Consider the following 22,768-nt stretch of genomic DNA (forward strand, 5'->3'; position numbering starts at 1 on the left):
ACATCAAAAGCAGAAATTCTGAGCGGTGTAGAATCTAAAAGGGAAAGTGCTGCACATTAGTCTGTAGGTATGGACCTCATGTCATGGCCATACTGCTGGAAATACAGGTGAGAATGGTACTGTAGCTCAGGCAGCACTAGTCGCACACAGAGCCCCTCTTCCTGCAGAGTCAGGTTCCCTCGTACCTCGTATCCCAGGATGGTGACTGTCGGTCTGCCAGGGCCTGACCAGGTCCTCCAGCTCACCAGGGGGCACTCCTCCTCTGGCCACACACTTCTGTCTGAGCCTCTGTGTGGAGGCCCTCAGTAGGGTCACCTCCCTTTTCAGTCTCCCCAGGCCATACTGCTCAGCTTTCTCCCAGAACACCTGCAGAAATAAGTTGTAGAGCAGCACATCCAGACTGTTCCAGGCCCAGAGCCTGGCCTTGGTGTCCTCTATCGGGGTGATGTCCGAGGGGGCACAGACGTTCAGGTGCACATAGGCCAGCTCCTCAGGCTCCAGCTGCAGCAGAGCCCCCAGGAGAACCAGAGACTCATCAAAGTGCTCAGCGATCATCACCAGCTGGAAGGCCTCCTCCAGCTGAGTCAGTTCCATGGGCCAGGATGCGTAACACTCTTGGCTGCTGAGGCCCAAGTCAAAGCTCATAGGGTTCCTGGCTAGGCCATTCCTAGTTCTGTAGGGTCCCAGTAGGACTCTGGGGCCTCCAGGAAGACTGAGAGGGCTGACTTCCTGTCAGCTGCCTTTTTGGCTAGAGTGAAGGCAGGTACAGTGGAAGTGTAGTAGCTGAAAACGGACTCAAAGGTCTGTAGAGGATCACGCAGCAGGGTAATGTAGATAGTGTTCTTGGGCATCACCTGTTTCAGCTGTCCCAGGTCCAGCCGCATGTGGCTGCAGAGCATGTCGAACTGAGAGGAAGCCGGTGGCAGCTCATCTACAAAGTCTGCTCGGAACCTGGAGCCATAAGGAAGGTTAAACATGTTAAAGCAGTGAAAGTTATCTGCAGTTAATATCCACCAAATGGAGGGGCTCCAAATGTACCAGAGACCTGACAGTAAATTTGATAATCTGAACATTGCAATAGAACATATCTACTCATCAGATGAATAGAGGTAACCGTATCTTACAGGAGGAAGGAGGTTCAAACACCCAATCTGCAGCATCAAAGAGACCCCAATGGGTACACCTTTATGAGGACAAGGAGGAGCCCTCCACCTGTAGCTTTCCTCAAAACACACAAGACTGGAAGCAGCACTGTCCAGAATCTGATGTTCCGCCTTGGGGAGAAGGAGAACCTCACTTTCGCCTTCCCCTATCACGCATACCAGTTCAGCTACCCAGACAGGTATGGGCACGACTACTATCTCCTGTTAGGGGCAGTGTGGGATGGGACGGGGGTGTTTGGAGGAGCATTGTTAGAAAGTGCTCCCCTCTCATCCACCTTATGGCCCTTGTGCCCACCATAGTGGCTTTCGAAATAAGAAAGAGGATTTCAACAGACATCTAGGTAAACAAAGTCTCAACAGAACTTATGCAGCTTAGCTGTATGCCATGACAAAGAACTCCTCATTAATCAATTCTGTATTTAAAAGGTGTTTTAATCTGTAATGCATTTACACAAATATATGTAGTGTTTCTCTGGTACATTTTCACAATAACAACTGAGCTAAATCTATTAGTTTTACCACCACCTACAGCTACAGAGAGTGCATAATGGTGTGGGGAGAAAGAGAGAGACAGACTGTCCCTTACCTTGGATGCTGCAATGACTGAGTAGCCAGGAGCATGAGTAAAAAGGTGACACACAAAGCCATCAGGAGACCCATCACACGGTGTCTCCAAAGTTGGGTGGACAACCAGCGGAGGGTCATCTCCTTTCCGTGGCCCACCCGAAACACTTTCTTCTGGAACCTTCTTCCCTCCTAGCATGGTAAATAGGCTCTGGGACTTTGAAGGTGAGACTGGGTTCCGGAGCTTAAAGAAACTGAGAGAGACCTGACCTCACCCTCTAAGCTGGCTCAGCGAGACGTCACGCAGCCAGCCAGCAACTCTCCAACCAAGAAGCCATGATTGAGTTTTTGGTTAAGAGCAGCAAAATCTGTTTTTGTATATTAAGGATGCCAAATACTAAAAGCTCAATTGGACAAGAGACAAGGACATTAAGGAAAATAAATACAATAAATTAGATACAATTAAAATAAATAAAAACAGAAAATTCCCCAACACAAAGAATAGTAAAACCACCTAGGCCTAAATCAAGGTGTGCAACAATGAAAATGTATTATAAGAATAGCCTACACATCTACAAACAAGTTAATGACACCCTTGTTTTTATGGTATTTCACTATTGTCTGATATGAATGTGTGTGACATGACTGTGGCAAACACATTGACAGTGCTATTCATTGAAAGGGACGGGTCTGATGTTGGAGGGGGCGTTGCTTTCCTCATCAACCCTTAATGTGCATTATCATTCAATTGTTTAAAATGCTACATGTCAAGATACTATTGGTTCATAATAAAACCGGTGATAAACGGGTAACCCTTACCCTCCTGTGAGCAGGCCATGTTCATTACAAAAACGTTGCAGATAGAAATGCCATGACTAGAGCAGACCTGATTCTATACAATAAAGAGGTAGCTATGTTTGTTCTACATCATACATTTCTATCTGAACGTTGGCCAAAATTTTGACTGGAACAAGCTACAACAAACACTTAAACTGGACAGTTTTATCTCAAGCTCTTCATTCAAAGACTCAATCATGGACACTTACTGACAATCATGGACACTTACTGACAGTTGTGGCTGCTTTGTGTGATGTATTGTAGTCTCTACCTTCTTTCCCTTTGTGCTGTTGTCTGTGCCCAATAATGTTTGTACCATGTTTTGTGCTGCTACCATGCTGTGTTGTCATGTGTTGCTGTCTTAGGTCTCCCTTTATGTAGTGTTGTGTTGTCTCTCTTGTTGTGATGTGTGTTTTGTCCTATATTTATATTGTATTTATTTTGTATTTTTAATCCCAGGGCCCGTCCCCGCAGGAGGCCTTTCGGTAGACCGTCATTGTCAATGAGAATTTGTTCTTAACTGACTTGCCTAGTTAAAGGTTAAATAAAACAATTTAAAAAGTTTTGTCCTGATGAACGCGGTTCCAGTGGTGCGCGACTTCAGGATTTTTGGAGTCGACTCCAACTCCTGTGATTGGAGTCGAAATGAGTCGCCACTTACTTGACTCTGACTCTTGCTCAACTCCAAAAACACGCTGAAACGGATGCACACACACATACGCACAACCTCATTATTGCAGTCCTACTAGGAAGAATATATTTGCGTTTCAGAGGACTGGCAAGAGCATGATGCCTCCCAGTTGCATATTAAAGGACTATTTTGTTTGAATATAGAAGGTGATGTGTAAGAAGTTACATCTATAATATTTCAGTGATATTTCTGCCGTGTGCAACCTCCACGGATCCCATGCGATGATACTGCGCACTCGGTGCTGATAAGCCTATTCTTTGACCTGTTATAGCCCTATTCGGACGGGTATTACTAGAGACGTTAGTTTTGTAATTATTATCCAAGTATGTGCGTTGACAAAAATATAGGTCTCCCCATAATATTTATATTGATGAAGTGTTATCAAAACCATTATTTTTGCGATCCAAGCATGACGTCCTTCCGAATAACAATGCCCCACATCCGGATGATTTGAGCTGCTGAACGGTATATACACATTTGATTGTGTATATGGGTGAGAAAGTGAATTTACCATTTACAAAAAGTTCAGCGGGGATCCTGCTTTGAGATGCGAGTTTGTGTTCTACGGGTAATAGTTTCCCCCATTGCAAAAATACTGAATCTTAGGAGTCGAAGCTTGACACCAAGAAAAGGGAGTCGACAGGCAAGGAGTCGAGGAATCGATTATTTTGGAGTCGACTATCCACCACTACCCAGTTCACTCAGTGGTTCTATCTAGTCCCTATGCATTTAATTTCAATAACCTGTATTATCATATTTTGTTTTACTGTAAAGCGGACTGGTACATATCCCAATCTACAAAACACACCTTTGGTTGTGGTTATTAAACGAGTCAATATAGCTAGTGTTGATAACGGTCAATGTTTTTTTGACATTGCACATTTTATTCAGATAGAAAAATGCATGTAAACAGAGCTCAATTGCTATTATTATTATTATTGTCAATGACTACTATCAACAACGATGCTATCAACAAAGATCATGAGATCTTATTTTACTACATGTAATAATTTGTACATCCATCCCCCACATCGACATACTTCGAAAGGACCTATTTGCGAAGGGTGATTTCAATGTAAGTCAGATTCAGGTGTTTTATTTTCAATACTTCGTAGATGTTATCCTTGTTCAGATTAATGATACGTAATTAAACTTTCTAATACCTTTTGGTTATCGTCGGGTTGGGAAGGAACGGTAGTCAGGACTGACATTACTCGTCTGTCTCTCTGCAGACAGTGGCGGCAGACTGAAATGAATACATGTTTTTGGTAAACGTATCTAGTTAACTAGAGCAGGGGTACGGGATGCAGGTTGGATCAATCAACTGAAAAAAAAAAAAAATACTCTTGCGGCATCTCTCAAGTCAGCAAAACAACGTCATTCGCACCATACATTTTGTTAAGACAGCATAGTCGGCTAGCAGAGACCATAACATTAGCTAACGTTGGCCAATTGTCTGGCAGTGTTCCAGTTTATTCGCATTTATTATGTAGAAAACAATGTTTGAAATGTAGCCCATCACATGGGTGAATGGTTTCTGACCTCAAACAAATATAGCGTGTTACTATGTTGTAAACGGAGCAAACGGAGGTTGTTTTGCTGCTAGCTAGCGTTCTAGTCAAGCTATACACCACATTATGTGCCTCATGCGCTGCAATACTGTAGATCTTTGCGAGTTTTGAAAGTGTTAACGGCCTCGATGACCGATAAGGAGTTACCATTATCTTTGGTAAGGGATAATGTTTGGGGTGATCAAACTTGAAAAGTGTGTGCAGGATGCGGAGGGCTGGAGCGAGCGAGGAATGGCGTCCTAGATTTATCAGGAGACAAACTTGGATTACGGAGGATGAATGGAAGGAAACAGAGAGGAAGGTGATCTTGAATTGGTCAAAAGGGAGATGGTTTGTTGAAGAATGGTAGAAAGTGTGATCTGTACACCGGATCGAAGACAGGAGAAATTAAAGTGAATAAGGGCGAAGTATCAAGTGGTAGGTGTGGTGAAGTTCTCGGAGCCCGAGGATTACACGGAGGGTCAGGATAAAGATGAGTATGTGACCGTAGGAGTGAAATTAGGGAAAAAGTGGACCCTTGCCTTTTGGCTGATCCATTTGTGGTTTCAGGGTGGGTGAAAATTGAGTTGGGTGGTGTGTAATCGGTGAAGGTAACCCGAAGTGGTCTTGTGATTGTTTGCGTTTCTGTTGGTCAGATGAAACAGGCGCTCCGCGTCAAACGTCTGAGGACAGGATATGTTAATTGTTTTGCTCTCAAGTATAGGGCGCCATTAAAAGGAGTGATTACTGGGGTAGCGGTAAATGTGAAAGTGGACAATCTGAAGCCAGGGGAAGATTCCCGGTGTTTGTGATGCTCTTCGTTTGGTGCGACGCAGACTGTGTGGCTTGAGTGGAGAAACAGAGGAGTCGTTGTTCTTTTGATGTTGAGTCTTTGCCCGGCAAAGTGATGTTATATCAGTTATCCCTGTCTGAGCTTTTGTAACGAATACATTACGATGTTAACGTTACAGGTGTGTCAAGCTAATGGGCATGTGGTAGCAGTGTAGGAGGGAGGTTCCTAGGTGTGCAGAAGGGCATGAGACAAAGGTATGTGTTGCGTTGGTGAATTTTGGTTGAGAGAATGCCAAGAGTGTGCAAAGCTGTCAAGGCAAGGGGTGGCTACTTTGAAGAATCTCAAATATAAAATATATTTTATATTTGTTTAACACTTTTTTTTTTGTTATTACATGATTCCATGTGTGTTAATTCATAGTTTTGATGTCTTCACTATTATTCTACAATGTAGAAAATAGTACAAAATAAAGGAAAACTCTTGAATGAGTAGGTGTGTCTAGAGTTGCACATTATGGGGAATATTCAGAGGTGGATACTTTCCTTGGGAATTAATGGGAATATGCAAATTAATATTAATACCATTTAAATGGAGATGTTTTTTGCTTTGGAAATATTTACCATATATGGAGACAAACATAAACCTTTTACCTTTTTATAAGTAGACATAATTGCAAATTATTAAATCCTTCCAATATAAATAATAATAAAATAAAAATTGTTACGAATTGAACTTTAATTAAATTAGTTGACTCTTCACATGGGATGAACAACAAAAGAAAGGGAATATTGAATGATCCCCAATGATCCATCGCATCTCCCAAAAACGTTTTCAACATACATCTTTAAAATGAAATTAAAGCTTTGGTTGTCTTCCTCTCAGGCTTCCATGTCTTCTCCCTGGACCTCCTCAATGTCCACCTCTTGAACATCAGACTCTGAGGCCTCATCTTCACTGTCACTTTCCAACCTTGTTGAGGATGGCTCATTGTCAGACTCAAAAAGCCTCAAATTTGCCTGGATGGACACCAATTTTTCAACCCATGTATTGGTCAGCCTGTTGCGTGCTTTGTTGTGTGTGTTTCCAAACAAGGACCAGTTGCTCTCCGAGGCGGCGGCTGTTTGTGGGATTTGGAGGATAATGTAGGCAACAGGGGAAAGAGCCTCAGATCCACAAAGTCCCTTCCACCAGGTGGCTAATGAGATATGTTGGCACGAATGTCATATCGCATCTCCATCCCAAAGCCCTTGCTTGGAAGTGTACTTCGCCAGACTGCCAAGAACCTTGCCCTCATCCAGGCCAAGGTGGCGAGACACGGTAGTGATGACACCATAGGCCTTGTTGATCTCTGCACCAGACAGGACACTCTTGGCAGCATACATGTACGCTGCGGCGTGTATGGGCTTCAGGCAGAAGTCTTCATGCTTTTTGATGTATTTCAGAACTGCAGTTTCCTCTGTTTGGAGCAACAGTGAAGTGGGCAGGGCAGTACAGATTTCTTCTCTTACATCTGCAAGCAGAGTCTGAACATCAGACAGGATGGCATTGTCTCCCTCAATCCTGCTATATGTTTCAGGCTGCTTACCACTCTCTCCCAAAATACATCATCCAGGAGGATCCTCTTGATAGGGCTGTCCATATCGGCAGACTATGATATGGCCCTTTCTTGGAGAGACTCCTTCCCCTTCAGGAGACTGTCAAACATGATGACAACACCACCCAAACGGGTGTTGCTGGGCAGCTTCAATGTGGTGCTCTTATTCTTCTCACTTTGCTTGGTGAGATAGATTGCTGCTATAACTTGATGACCCTTCACATATCTAACCATTTCCTTGGCTCTCTTGTAGAGTGTATCCATTGTTTTCAGTGCCATGATGTCCTTGAGCAGATTCAATGCATGAGCAGCACAGCCAATGGGTGTGATGTGAGGGTAGGACTCCTCCACTTTAGACCAAGTAGCCTTCATGTTTGCAGCATTGTATGTCACCAGTGCAAATACCTTCTGTTGTCCAAGGTCATTGATGACAGCTCATCTGCAATGTAGAGACTGGTGTGTCTGTTGTGTCTGTGCTCTTGTAGAATACTGGTTGAGGGGTGGAGATGATGTAGTTAATTATTCCTTGGCCATGAACATTCAACCACCCATCAGAGATGATTGCAATACAGTCTGCTTTCTCTATGCTTTGATTGATCTTGACTTGAACTCTGTTGAACTCTGCATCCAGCAAATGAGTAGATAAAGCATGTCTGGTTGGAGGGGTGTATGCTGGGCGAAGAACATTCAGAAATCTCTTCCAATACACATTGCCTGTGAGCATCAGAGGTGAACCAGTTGGCCGAATGCACTTGGCCAGATGATTCTGCATCTTTGTTGCATTCTTCACATATGATTTGGCCAAGTATTTGCAAATGTACACAACTTTTCCTTCTACGTTAGCTGCAGTGAAATGTCTCCACACATCAGATGGTGCCCGTGGCATTTTCCTGTAAAGATTAGGGGAAAAATGGTTTAAAAAATCAAATACAATTCCATGTACAGATAAATAGTTAAGCAGTTAGATTAAATAACTAATTTTGTAAGATAAATGTTTTAAAATGAAACATGTATGGAAACAGGTGAATTAACACTCCTCAGTTAGCAGGCTCAAGCAAGCTAAATCCCACATGGTAGCAAAAACTAACTAGCAGAAATTGTTAACAAGTTAGAAATGATTTAAACACACTTTTCTGTAGGCTACAATTTACTAGTTAACAAAATAAATATTCACCCCACCCAATATTGTATTCAAAACTTACCAGAAAACATGTAGTCCTTAGCTCAGACAGTGTAGTAGTGTGGGCTGAATAGCATCTCATTAGTGTGCAAGATCTTGAGAATCAGCTGTATATGTGATGGAAGAATGCACTGTGCATGCAGAGGGTTGCAATTCCATTGAATTGGGGATAGGTTAACCAAAATATGCCACAAGACCTAGAATTGCCATGTATCCCACAAAAAAGGTTCACTGTTTTAAGCAAACTTTTTTGATGAATTTAAGCAAAATTCCCCAAATTCCAGGGCTTAACTTCCCTGGAAAAAATTCTGGAAATTTACCAGAAAGTTTTCAACCCTTTGCAACCCTAGGTACAGCCAACTAATGCAATATTGTCAAAACGATACAATATATCGTCAACAGTATCCCGATATGTAACGGTATCAATCCCCCCCATCACTAGTACACATAACATTTTACTCCCCACTGCTGGGTTGGTTTGTTGTAAATAGTGGTCAGTATCTCATCTGTCGTTTGTCCTCTGCAGAGTGGAGCTTGGCGCTGTCACATTCTCGGGCTCACCTGAGAAATGTCCACCCCGGACCCCCCCATGGGAGGGACGCCTAGGCTGGGCCCGTCTCCAAGACCGGGGCCTTCTCCAGGAGCCATGGGCCCCAGCCCTTCCCCAGGCTCTGCTCATAGCATGATGGGACCCAGCCCAGGTCCCCCAGCCTCTGGACACTCCCACCCACAACAGGGGCCCTCAGGATATCCTCAGGAGAATATGCATCAGATGCACAAAGTAAGACAGAAAATGGGCATAACTGTAATGTATGTAAAATGTCTGCTATGGTCTGCAGTACCATTTCATTATACTTTTTTTGCATTAATCTATTCTTCCTTTACTGTACCTAAGAAATGTATGTGCTATCTAAGTAGGACATTCTTATGTCAATGTATTAATGTGTGTTGTCTTCTCCCAGCCTATGGAAGGCATGCAGGAGAAGGGCATATCTGATGACCCTCGCTATGGACCAATGAAGAGCATGGGCATGAGACCAGGTGGAGGCCACATTGGAATGGGACCCCCTCCTAGCCCCATGGATCAACATTTCCAAGGTACCATACCATGGGGTACTGATTAGATTGGATAGAGGAAACATTGACTCTGTTATTGAAGGAGCTTTACACAAAAGGTTAACTTATTAGCTTTCCATATGATCTAAATATTGTGCTTATGATTTTAGAGTTAAGCACAATTGTTTTTAAAGCTGATTAGCTGAAAAGAGAATGCTAACTCGTGTAGACTTGTGTGCACTTGTACTGTGAACTCAACCAGCTAGTTTCTCCTCTTTCACTTCTGTCGTTTTGTTGGGTAGCGTGAGCAGCAGACGCTCAGTGGAGGGGCGGGGCATGAGGCTTCCCCTTTCAGACAATGACGGTGGCAGCTGTCTGCTACAAAACTACTCAGTCACCAAGGAGAGAGGGACAGGGAGACCGAGGGGCTGTTGAAATACTGTAACACAGGAGAGGGTGTTTTTCTGTTCACTCTTCTATCCTGTATTGACTGGTGTGACAGAGGGCGAGGCTCAGCTGTAATGTGTGCATGTGACGAATGCCTCTAACCCTATTACAGGGGCTGAGTCACTGGCTTACTGATGCTCCTGAGGTGCTGACTTGTTGTACCCTCGACAACTGCTGTGATTATTATTATTTGACCATGCTGGTCATTTATGAACATTTGAACATCTTGGCCATGTTCTGTTATAATCTCCACCCGGCACAGCCAGAAGAGGACTGGCCACCCCTCATAGCCTGGTTCCTCTAGGTTTCTTCCTAGGTTTTGGCCTTTCTAGGGAGTTTTTCCTAGCCACTGTGCTTCTACACCTGCATTACTTGCTGTTTAGGGTTTTAGGCTGGGTTTCTGTACAGCACTTTGATATATCAGCTGATGTAAGAAGGGATATATAAATACATTTGATTTGATGTCTGTTAGAGACTGATTTGTAAAGTGTTTGTATCGCCAGTCCAGCTCATAATACCAGTCTGGATTTGGTTAATATTTCTTCTCGTCTTTTAGCATCCATTTCGCCACCATTTCATGCCCTACCATTCCCAGGGAAGATGACCTTTCTCACCTGTGCTGTTGTCTCCTCCCCAGGCTACCCCTCTCTACTGGGGGGTTCTGAGCACTCTCCCAGCCCTGTGCCAGCCAACGGCCCTCCCCCCGGCCCCATGATGCCCTCTGGCCCAGGTGTCCCCATGGAGGGCGGTGACCCCCAGTCCATGGGCCAGCAGAACCGCGTTGGGGTCCCAGGTCCGAGTGGTGGTTCTGGGCCAGGCGGGGTTGGGCCGGGTGGACCCACCCCCTTCAACCAAAACCAGCTGCACCAGCTCAGGGCCCAGATCATGGCCTACAAGATGCTGGCTCGCAGCCAGCCCCTGCCAGACCACCTGCAGATGGCTGTGCAGGGCAAGAGGCCCATGCCAGGGATGCAGCAGCAGCCAGGGATGCCCAACATGCCGCCTTCCTCTGGGCCTGGGGCGGGGCCTGGACAGCCACCAGCAAACTACAACAGACAACTTGGTGAGTGGGGTGGGCACATGCAAGTTTATGCTACACAGTCTGTTAATAAGTTTTGCAACCCTATGAATGACACACAAATGCTGTCCATCTCAAACAAAAAAACAAAAAAATTTGAATGCTGAACAGGGACCCCTGGTGGTGAAACTTAAACACGCGCTCTCGGCTCAGGCACCATTTTCTACGTTAACTAGACTTCAGTAGGCATGAATGCCCAGGTAGTGTCTGATCATATCTAATGTCATCTTGCAGGAATGGTAGGCCCAAACATGCCTCCTCCAGGACCCTCAGGTGTTCCCCCTGGTATGCAGGGACAGCCCACCAATGGACCCCCTAAACAATGGCCCGAAGGTCAGCCTCAGCTTGACCCCTGGGCAGTGATTCACCTGTGTGTGAGAGGGCACTAGTCTGTAGTGTTTTTAGTCCATGTTCTTCTCTTTCCTGTGCTGATAATTTCACCAGACCTATCACAAGGGTAGGCTGTCATTGTAAATAAGAATTTGTTCTTAACTGACTTGCCTAGTTAAATTAAACAAGGAATACACGCATATTGAACAGATAATCATTGCACGAAAACACTGTGGAATCAATGGTAGAACTAATAGCTCTTTCAATCCCGTATCTTCTAGGGCCCATGGTGAATGCTGCTGCTCCATCCAGTGCCCCCCAGAAGCTGATTCCCCCTCAGCCCACTGGCAGACCCTCCCCTGCTCCCCCCTCCGTGCCCCCTACTGCCTCCCCGGTCATGCCCCCCCAGACCCAATCCCCTGGGCAGCCCCCCCAGCCCTTGCCCATGGTGCTGCACCAGAAACAGAACCGCATCACGCCCATCCAGAAGCCCCGTGGTCTGGACCCAGTGGAGATCCTCCAGGAGAGAGAGTACAGGCTGCAGGCTCGAGTGCTGAGGCGCGTAGCGAGTAAAAATCATCTGTCCTCCGTTCCAACACTCACTACCGAGTTTCAAACTGCCTCTGGAAGCAACGTCAGCACAAGAACTGTTCGTCGGGAGCTTCATGAAATGGGTTTCCATGGCCGAGCAGCCACACACAAGCCTAAGATCACCATGCGCAATGCCAAGCGTCGGCTGGAGTGGTGTAAAGCTCGCCGCCATTGGACTCTGGAGCAGTGGAAACGCGTTCTCTGGAGTGATGAATCACGCTTCACCGTCTGGCAGTCTGACGGACGAATCTGGCTTTGGCGGATGCCAGGAGAAAGCTACCTGACCGAATGCATAGTGCCAACTGTAAAGTTTGGTGGAGGAGGAATAATGGTCTGGGGATGTTTTTCATGGTTCGGGTTAGGCACCTTAGTTCCAGTGAAGGGAAATCTTAACGCTACAGCATACAATGACATTCTAGACGATTCTGTGCTTCCAACTTTGTGGCAACAGTTTGGGGAAGGCCCTTTCCTGTTTCAGCATGACAATGGCCCCATGCACAAAGCGAGGTCCATACAGAAATGGTTTACCGAGATTGGTGTGGAAGAACTTGACTGGCCTGCACAGAGCCCTGACCTCAACCCCATCGAACACCTTTGGGATGAATTGGAACGCAGACTGCGAGCCAGGCCTAATCGCCCAACATCAGTGCCCGATCTCACTAATGCTCTTATGGCTGAATGGAAGCAAGTCCCCGCAGCAATGTTCCAACATCTAGTGGAAAGCCTTCCCAGAAGAGTTGAGGCTGTTATAGCAGCAAATGGGGGACCAACTCCATATTAATGCCCATGATTTTTGGAATTATATGTTCAAAGAGCAGGTGTCCACATACTTTTGGTCATGTAGTCTACACAAATTTTTTTTGTCAGGGGGGTTAGATCAGCTCAAATGTTGCAGATAGATTGTGGCTTCTATCAGTGTAAATATCTGCATCATTTCCAATCCCACACATATTTTTTGGCTGTATATATATACAGTACCAGTCAAAAGTTTAGACACACCTACTTGTTTGAGTTTTTTTTTTTTTTTACTATTTTCTACATTGTAGAATAATAGTATAGACTTAAACTATGAAATAACACTTATGGAATCATGTAGTAACCAAAAAAGTGTTAAACAAATCAAAATATATTTTATATTTGAGATTCTTCAAAGTAGCCACCCTTTTCCTTGATGACAGCTTTTCACATTCTTGGCATTCTCTCAACCAGCTTCATGAGGTAGTCACCTGAAATGCATTTCAATTAACAGGTGTGCCTTGATAAAGTTAGTTTGTGGAATTTATTTCCTTAATGCGCTTGAGCCAATCAGTTGTGTTGTGACAAGGTCAGGGTGGTATAGAGAAGATAGCCCTATTTGGTAAAATACCAAGTCCATATTATGGTAAGAACAGCTCAAATAAGCAAAGAGAAACGATAGACCATATTTACTTTAAGACATGAAGGTCAGTCAATCTGGAAAATGTCAAGAACTTTGAACGTTTCTTTAAGTGCAGTTGCAAAAACCATCAAGTGCTATGATGAAACTGGCTCTCATGAGGACCGCCACAGGAAAGGAAGACCCAGAGTTACCTCTGACGCAGAGGATACGTTCATTACAGTTACCAGTCAGCAATTAACTGTACCTCAGATTGCAGCCCATATAAATGTTTCACAGAGTTCAAGTAACAGACATCTCAACATCAACTGTTCAGAGGAGACGGCGTGAATCAGGCCTTCATGGTCAAACTGCTGCAAAGAAACCACTACTAAAATACACCAATAAGAAGAAGCGACTTGCTTGGGCCAAGAAACACGAGCAATGGACATTAGACCTTGGAAATCTGTCCTTTGGTCTGATGAGTCCAAATTTGAGATTTGTGGTTCCAACCGCCGTGTCTTTGGGAGATGCAGAGTAGGTGAACGGATGATCTCTGCATGTGTGGTTCCCACTGTGAAGCATGGAGGAGGTGGTGTGATGATGTGGGGGTGCTTTGCTGGTGACACTGTGATTTATTTAGAATTCAAGGCACACTTAATCAGCATGGCTACGACAGCATTCTTCAGCGATACGCCATTCCATCTGGTTTGCGCTTAGTGGGACTATCATTTGTTTTTCAACAGGACAATGAACCAACACACCTTCAGGCTGTGTAAGGTCTAGTTGACCAAGAAGGAGAGTGATGGAGTGCTGCATCAGATGACCTGGCCTCCACAATCACCCAACCTCAAACCAATTGAGATGGTTTGGGATGAGTTGGACCGCAGAGTGAAGAAAAGCAGCCAACAAGTGCTCAGCATATGTGGGAACTCCTTCAAGACTGTTGGAAAAGCATTCCAGGTGACTACCTCATGAAGCTGGTTGAGAGAATGCCAAGAGTGTGTAAAGCTGTCATCAAGGCAAAGGGTGGCTACTCTGAAAAATATTACATATTTTGATTTGTTTAACACTTTTGGTTACATGATTTCATGTGTTATTTCATAGTTTTGATGTCTTCACTATTATTCTACAATGAATAGTAAAAATAAAGAAAAACCCTTGAATTTTTGTTATATATATTGTCCATTTATTATTTTCCCATAACCCTACCACCCCTCCCCTAATTGGATTAAACTAATGGACAACAACACTTAGGCTTTTACTTACAGCTTATACATACTATATCCTGTACATTTTACGGACACAATACATTTTACTTTAGTTATCTTGTTTTTTTGTTATTTTTAGTCCCACCCTTCAGCTCCTCTCAACCCCTCCCATCCATCTCTGAACACCATCCAGTTTTGATGTCTATTTGCCATATATTTTTCAACTGTACTGTGATGTTTCACAAAAGTTCGGAACCTTTCTATTCTCATAGTTTCAACAGATTGTAAATTAAATATAACATTTTTTGCTAAGAGTATTATTGATTGATTGATTAACTGATTTTCAAATTAGCCAGCAGTGCTACTTGCAGAGTGAGATCCAGGTAAATGTTGCAGTTTTTCTATGGAGCCAGATAGCTGCCAAAAGGTTGAACATACGTATCGTAAGAAAATCCATACATAAATTGTTAGGATGGTAAGAAAAGCCATGCGTAAAACGTAAATGTGAAATTTAATCTGTGAACATAGAAACACCATGTTACGATTACGGACTAACATTTTAGGCTTGAACAAATCTTGTGTTGCAATTCTGACATACAATAATACCTTTCAGAGTTAGGGCAGTTTCATCTCACCGTCAAAAAAAAACGTACACCAAACGGCCTGTGAGGAGTGCTACACGAACAAGCATAACACAGTGTACAAAAATTAATAATTTGAAGCCGGAGAAACCGGAAAGAGTTATCCTGCATGTTGTCAAGTTAAAAGTCTCCATTCTCTTACTCAGTTGAGTTTACTTCACATTTCAGTAGCTAATGTCATGGATTTGTTTGCCAGCGCAAGTCTGGATAACACTAGCTGTATTATGCCTACAACAGTGAAGTTTCAGTCAGCTAGGTGAATCTCTACAGCTTGGGCATATCTCTGGGTGACGTGGACATCCCCATGCACGCACCTTATCAACATATGACTAATTAGTACTGCACCATCCCATTCTCTGTCTGCAATCATAACCAGTAGTATATACCAGGAATAATGAAATATAGATGTTTGGTGAATCTGAATTATGTATGACCACTGGAGCCTTTGCCACTCAATATTTTTTGTTGAATATTTTGACATTTATTTAATCACTCAATTTTGCCAAAGCATATTCTGTAGGAGGGGTTAATATGAATTAAAAATAATTTGACATGATTTATATGAATCAGGTCATGAACATATGGCCTTTAAACTGAACAAGGGAGAGGTTAAACGTAGGCTAAGTCTAGCATGATCTTATTCCCACACTTTACAATAACTCTGTTGCAGTGGTCTTAAGTAGTCTCCGTGTAGGCTATTCCCTCCATTGTGAAACTGCTGCCCAGTTGAAGAGCTTGTGATCTCCATGCAATACCACAGCACTATGCGCCTTCGGAAAAGCACCCCTCAGCCTCAGAAGATGCCCTTCTGGAGGCATGCAGCCATAGTCATTATACCCTAATCTAGGCCTATTTGCCTACTAGCCAAATAAAGTACAGAGCATGCACGATGTGTGCAACTCATTCCAACATATTTCAACATTTAATTCATCCTTCATTCAGTTCAGCCAGTCAGTCAGTATGTCATCCATTCTATGATCTGAGTTGCAATAGGAACTAAATCAAAGAGAATAGAACAGTCTTATCTGTTTGTTTATTGAAATCCATGTGTGTATTCAAAAGTATCTAAATTCTCAAGTTGCCTATCATTTTAATAATTCAATTTTTAATTTAGGCCTATCCAAATAAAACAATGGGCCATCAACTTGTAGGCATTGCAATGTAGGCTATAATTTTGGTACTGGTGTCTTGTGGAATAATTGTAGGATTCTATTTGTGTTTTATTACTGTTTTTATTATAGGCCTCTCCTTTAAAAAGAGACCCTAGCTCACAGGCCTCTAAATATAGCCTCTGAATACATTTTAAACAAAATAGTTGAAGAAGCACATGCAGTGGTTGATAGGGAAAACAGATCTGGCAGTAAGAATAGGCTATAGATAGTCTTGACCATTTGGGACCCCTTGGCTATTCCGCTCAAGACAACACTTAATAGCCAACACTTAATATTTTGTTTTGTCTCGTTATTTGATATGGATATAGCCTCTGTGTGATGGGGTTGTGCAATGCAAATGGCTATAACAAGCCTACATACAGGTTGGAATTCGCAAATACAACAGTCAAAATGCCTGATATAAGGCCTACAGTCCGTGCTCCCAAATACTGGAAAAAAGTGTGATTCATTAGGTTACATGATCACTACAGTAGCCCCATGTGGCTATAAAAATTAATTATGCAATTATATGTCCGTTAAATAACACACATATTTAGATAGTGGAATAAGCCTAGCCTAAATCATGTTTACTTTCTATTTTGCAGCTCTGGGGTTATTCTGGACAAGGCTCTTCTGTGTCTTTATAGTATCATTCTCGCACAAGTCATTTGCTGAAGGACCAGGCCTATACTACGCCATCTACTGAGTGGCGAGCCCGAGTGGCACAGCGGTCTAAGGCACTACATCTCAGTGCTAGAGGCGTCACTACAGACACCCTGGTTCAAATCCAGGCTGTATCACAATATCACAACTGGTTGTGATTGGGAGTCCCATAGGGTGGAACAATAGGCCCAGTGTCGTCCGGGTTTGGTCGTCATTGTAAATAAGAATTTGTTCTAACTGACTTGCCTAGTTAAATAAAAAAATCTAGTGTGGATATCGGCAAATGCTTTTTTGACATTGCAAATTTTATTCAGGCAGAAAAATGTATGTAAACGGAGCTCAATTGATTTCATTGTTACTGTCAATGACTACTATCAACAAGGATCCCTCATTATCTTATTTTACTACATGTAAATAACTTGTACACCCATCCCCCACGTCGACATAGTTCGTCCGCATTCTTCTCTGCAATGGGGCCTAGACTGGGCATGCGTTGATTTTCCAGTCGTTCATGGGGATGAACGTGTAGGGGGGGCGCTCTTGTATCACGGTTGCTGTAGTGAAGGCCGTTCCTTGGCGATACAATCAGACGAGAATTGGGGGTGGTGAGAGAAAAAATGCTAACAGGCTAGGTCGCTCTTTGTTTCTGGCTAGCGTTGGAAATCGAAGGGACCTATCGGCGAAGGGTGATTTCAATGTAAGTCAGATTCAAAAGTTGTATTTTTAAGACTTCGTCGATGGTATCCTTAAACAGATTATTGATACGTAATTTCAGTTTCTTTCTTTTGTTTATCGTTGGAAGGAACGTTAGCCTCTAGACGAACATTTATTAGTCTTGTCTGCAATGCAGACTGGCGGCAGAGTGAAATTAATGAATTGTGTTTTTTGTAAATGTAACAGTCTAGCTAGAGCGGGGGTACGGGCTGCAGGTTGGATCAATCAACTGAAATTATTATTTAACTTTTACTCTCTTGCTGCATCTCCAAAGTCAGCAAAATAACCCAATTCTCACCATACATTTTGTTACGACAGCATGTTCGGCTAGTAGAGACTATACCAGCTAACGTTAGCCAACTGCCTGGCAGTGTTTCTTATTTTTTGTTAGTTTTCATTTTATACACATTTATTGTGTAGCTAGAAAATAATATTTGTTAGCACATCACATGAATGGTTTCTAACCTGTGTTGTAAACGGAACTGAGTTATTATACATAACTAGCTTTCTAGCCAAGTCAAACTATGCTAACTACACCGTACACCACATTAGCTTAGCATCCGTTAACTGTTTTTTTATAACGTTGTTTAGTTAGCTTCTATAACTAAATATTTAGCAAGTAGTTAACGAAGTCTTTAATTAATTAGCTAGCTACCGCAATTCAATTGCTACGATTACCAACTGCAACCGGCAACTGTGTCCCACTAGTTAGCTAAATATCCGTGTTTTACTAAAGCTAGCTAGCTTAAGTCAAGTCGCCGGTAGCAGGGTTTACAGTATCAAGCTACTACTGTCTCACCAAAGAGAATGCATCACTCCTTGGACATAACTGTTAACATAACAATATCTAGTGAGGAGGAACGACAATAGATTCCACTCTCAATCGTTTAAATAGCTAGCTATAACGTTATTCGTCTCACTAACATGAATGTCATGATGTCGACAACTTTACCCACACATCATGGTTGCTGTTTACCTTTTATGTTGTTTATTCTGTCGGGAGTGTATGGGGGTTCTTCTTATGCATGCAGCTGCTGCTGGGCAGCATCATCCGAATCACCTCGTCTGAGTGTAAGGTTTCCAAGCAAGAACTCTCCTCATTCTGTCTATCGCCACACACTGGAAGAACATTTTTTTGTCATTGGAGCATATTTCTGTCCAACAATCTATGTGCAATTATTATATTTCAGTAAAGCAATTATTAATAAAAGTATACCATTTATAATTTATTTATGATATAGGTTGTATTATCAAAGGCGGGCCACTTAATGTAATCATCCAGGGGTCTTTAGGTAGGCCTGTACAAACTGAAGATAAACAGAACATTGGTGTCTTTCAACAAATCAAGTGCTTCATAACGAACAGGTGTAGACTAACTTCCCAACAATGTAGAGAAAAAAATAATATGACGAATAGCCAAAATACACAATGAGTAACGATAACATGGCTATATACACGAGGTACCCCTACCGAGTCAATGTGCAGGGGTACGAGGGAATTGAGGTAGATAGCTATGTACAAATAGGTAGGGGTAAAGTGACTCGGCAACAGGATAAATAATAAGCAGTAGCAGCGGTGTATATGATGAGTCGGAGTTAGTACTGAAGGGGGTCAATGCAGACAGTCTGTGTAGCTATTTGGTTAACTATTTAGCAGTCTTATAGCTTGGGGGTAGAAACTGTTAAGGGTCCTGTTGGTTCCAAACTTGGCATGTTGGTACCACTTCCCATGCAGTAGCAGAAAGAACAGTCTATGACTTGGGTAGCTGGAGTCTGGCCATTTCTAGGGCCTTCCTCTGACCCTGCCTGGCATAGAGGTCATGGAATTCAGGGATGTCGGCCCCTGTGATGTACTGTGCCTTACACACTACCCTATTTAGTGCCTTGCATTTGGATGCCAAGCGATGATGCAGCCAGTCAAGATGCTCTCAATGGTGCAGCAGTATAACTTTTTGAGGATCTGAGGGCCCTTGCCAAATCTTTTCAGCGTCCTGTGGGGAAGAGGCATTGTCGTGCCTTCAGGACTGTGTTGGTGTGTGGAGTGGACCATATTCTTTAATGGAGTTGTGTTCGGCCATGCAGTCGTGGCTGAACAGGGAGTACAGGAGGAGACTAAGCACGCACCCCTGGGGGGGGCCCATGTTGAGAGTCAGTGTGGCGGATGTGTTGTTGCCTACACGCACACTTTTGTCTTAAGTTGAGAATGCTTGGGCTAATTATCTTGACAAAATGAGCCACCTTGTGACTGAAGCAGAAAATAAATAAACTAACTCAGGAGATGTGTGAACTGTGCTTTCAGGTTCTACCAGTCTAGTGTCTTATTTTCTACTTTTTTCCCCTAATCCTACTTGTGTATATTTGTGCCAGGTGTGCATATTAACACAAAACATACTCAAATGACTACAAAAAGGCTATCTTGGGAATTGGATCTTGTTATTCAGACCAACTGGTGTATTTTGGGTCATTTGGGCACATCCGAGAACACAAAGTCCATTTGTGGATGATGGCTACATAGAGATCATCTGGTACGCACCAGGGCTGGGAATTGCCAGGGACCTCACGATACAATATCACGATACTTAGGTGCCGATACAATATTTATTGTGATTCTCATGATTCTATAGACCCTTTTACAGTACATGAAACACTAGCGTTACACACAGATGCGCGTGACTCTTGGCTGCAGTAAGAATCTGTTGCCATCTGCGCCCATTCAACAGCCAAGATTTACATTTTCATACGCTTACAATGATGTTTTGATTCTTGCTTGACAAGTCGCTGAGATTATATTTGGTTGTCTTTGCAAAATAACTATTTTGGATGCATCAATTGTTAGCTAGAATCCTAACGCTCGTTGATAAATGCTGTAGCAAAAGCTAGCCAAAGAGCCATTTTACTCGTTGACGTTGAAGTATTTAAGTATAATGCAGTTGATTTGTGATAATGACACAAATATTATATTACGCAGGATATTCATACGTGCCTTAAAATCCAATTATAATACCATATGTCTGCTGCAGAGGGACAGGAGTCATGAGAAAACATGTTTTTTGATCCATCATGGAAATAAAATTGCAACAAAAAAGCCTCCCTATTTAAAAAGATAATGGAAAACAAGCTATGAAAGAAAACCACTGGAGATTTGGTGCAGGTACAGCCAACTAACGCAAACAAATATTGCGAAATTGTCAACAACAATTTGCTCAGTATCATTTGTAATTTGTCCTCTCTGCAGAGTGGAGCTTGGTGCTGTCAAATTCTCAGACTCAGCTGAGAGATGTCCACCCCAGACCCCCCCATGGGAGGGACGCCTCGGCCGGGCCCCTCCCCAGGACCGGGGCCTTCTCCAGGAGCAATGATGGGCCCCAGCCCTTCCCCGGGCTCTGCTCATAGCATGATGGGACCCAGCCCAGGTCCCCCAGCCTCTGGACACTCCCACCCACAACAGGGGCCCTCAGGATATCCTCAGGAGAATATGCATCAGATGCACAAAGTAAGACAGAAAATGGGCATAACTGTAATGTATGTAAAATGTCTGCTATGGTCTGCAGTACCATTTCATTATACTTTTTTTGCATTAATCTATTCTTCCATTACTGTACCTAAGAAATGTATGTGCTATCTAAGTAGGACATTCTTATGTCAATGTATTAATGTGTATTGTCTTCTCCCAGCCTATGGAAGGCATGCATGAGAAGGGCATGTCTGATGACCCTCGCTATGGACCAATGAAGAGCATGGGCATGAGACCAGGTGGAGGCCACATTGGAATGGGACCCCCTCCTAGCCCCATGGATCAACATTCCCAAGGTACCATACCATGGGGTAATGATTAGATTGGATAGAGGAAACATTGACTCTGTTATTGAAGGTGCTTTACACAAAAGATTAACTTATTAGCTTTCCATATGATCTAAATATTGTGCTTATGATTTTAGAGTTAAGCACAATTGTTTTTAAAGCTGATTAGCTGAAAAGAGAATGCTAACTCGTGTAGACTTGTGTGCACTTGTACTGTGAACTCAACCAGCTAGTTTCTCCTCTTTCACTTCTGTCGTTTTGTTGGGTAGCGTGAGCAGCAGACGCTCAGTGGAGGGGCGGGGCATGAGGCTTCCCCTTTCAGACAATGACGGTGGCAGCTGTCTGCTACAAAACTACTCAGTCACCAAGGAGAGAGGGACAGGGAGACCGAGGGGCTGTTGAAATACTGTAACACAGGAGAGGGTGTTTTTCTGTTCACTCTTCTATCCTGTATTGACTGGTGTGACAGAGGGCGAGGCTCAGCTGTAATGTGTGCATGTCTGTTAGAGACTGATTTGTAAAGTGTTTGTTTCGACAGTCCAGCTCATAATCATAAAACCAGTCTGGATATGGTTAACATTTCTTCTGGTCTGTTAGCATCCATTTCGCCACCATTTTCAATGTATCTAGCCATTTTATTGGTCATTCAAATCAGTTTCTTACTGTTAAAGGGACAGTCATGCCCTACCATTCCCAGGGAAGATGACTTTTCTCACCTGTGCTGTTGTCTCCTCCCCAGGCTACCCCTCTCCACTGGGGGGTTCTGAGCACTCTCCCAGCCCTGTGCCAGCCAACGGCCCTCCCCCCGGCCCCATGATGCCCTCTGGCCCAGGTGTCCCCATGGAGAGCGGTGACCCCCAGTCCATGGGCCAGCAGAACCGCGTTGGGGTCCCAGGTCCGAGTGGTAGTTCTGGGCCAGGCGGGGTTGGACCGGGTGGACCCACCCCTTTCAACCAAAACCAGCTGCACCAGCTCAGGGCCCAGATCATGGCCTACAAGATGCTGGCTCGCAGCCAGCCCCTGCCAGACCACCTGCAGATGGCTGTGCAGGGCAAGAGGCCCATGCCAGGGATGCAGCAGCAGCCAGGGATGCCCAACATGCCGCCTTCCTCTGGGCCTGGGGCGGGGCCTGGACAGCCACCAGCAAACTACAACAGACCTCATGGTGAGGGGGGAATGTACAAGTTTATGCTACACAGTCTGTTAATAAGTTTTGCAACCCTATGAATGACACACAAATGCTGTCCATCTCAAAAAAAAAATAAAAAAAAATTGAATGCTGAACAGGGACCCCTGGTGGTGAAACTTAAACACGTGCTCTCGGCTCAGGCACCATTTTCTACGTTAACTAGACTTCAGT

General features: G+C 43.7%; 2 protein-coding genes across 12 annotated transcripts in view; one reads left to right on the forward strand and one right to left on the reverse strand.

Annotated features, from left to right (window-relative positions):
- Positions 1-8: 8 nt before the first annotated feature.
- Positions 9-2,747, reverse strand: LOC120044600 (galactosylceramide sulfotransferase-like). The gene is made up of 2 exons (XM_038989271.1): positions 1,750-2,747; positions 9-951 (listed from the first exon to the last, which is right to left on the reverse strand). The coding sequence occupies exon 2, from the start codon at positions 643-645 to the stop codon at positions 127-129; it is 519 nt and encodes a 172-aa protein (XP_038845199.1). The 5' UTR covers positions 646-951; positions 1,750-2,747; the 3' UTR covers positions 9-126.
- A 6,178-nt stretch (positions 2,748-8,925) lies between these two features.
- Positions 8,926-22,768, forward strand: part of LOC120038749 (transcription activator BRG1) — a 28,533-nt gene continuing 14,690 nt past the window's right edge. For 5 of the 11 annotated variants that reach the window (XM_038984410.1, XM_038984415.1, XM_038984427.1 and 2 more), the window contains exons 1-5: positions 8,926-9,153; positions 9,335-9,470; positions 10,513-10,938; positions 11,188-11,286; positions 11,565-11,820. In XM_038984410.1, the coding sequence (XP_038840338.1) occupies positions 8,941-9,153; positions 9,335-9,470; positions 10,513-10,938; positions 11,188-11,286; positions 11,565-11,820 (1,130 nt within the window). In that variant the 5' untranslated portion in view covers positions 8,926-8,940. Of the gene's footprint in view, positions 9,154-9,334; positions 9,471-10,512; positions 10,939-11,187; positions 11,287-11,564; positions 11,821-17,433; positions 17,592-20,842; positions 21,101-21,281; positions 21,418-22,147; positions 22,574-22,768 lie in introns of those variants that run through there. The other 6 variants (XM_038984422.1, XM_038984431.1, XM_038984433.1 and 3 more) reach the window with 2 other exon arrangements.

The sequence above is a fragment of the Salvelinus namaycush genome, chromosome 3, assembly GCF_016432855.1.
Source record: "Salvelinus namaycush isolate Seneca chromosome 3, SaNama_1.0, whole genome shotgun sequence".
NCBI lineage: Eukaryota > Metazoa > Chordata > Actinopteri > Salmoniformes > Salmonidae > Salvelinus > Salvelinus namaycush.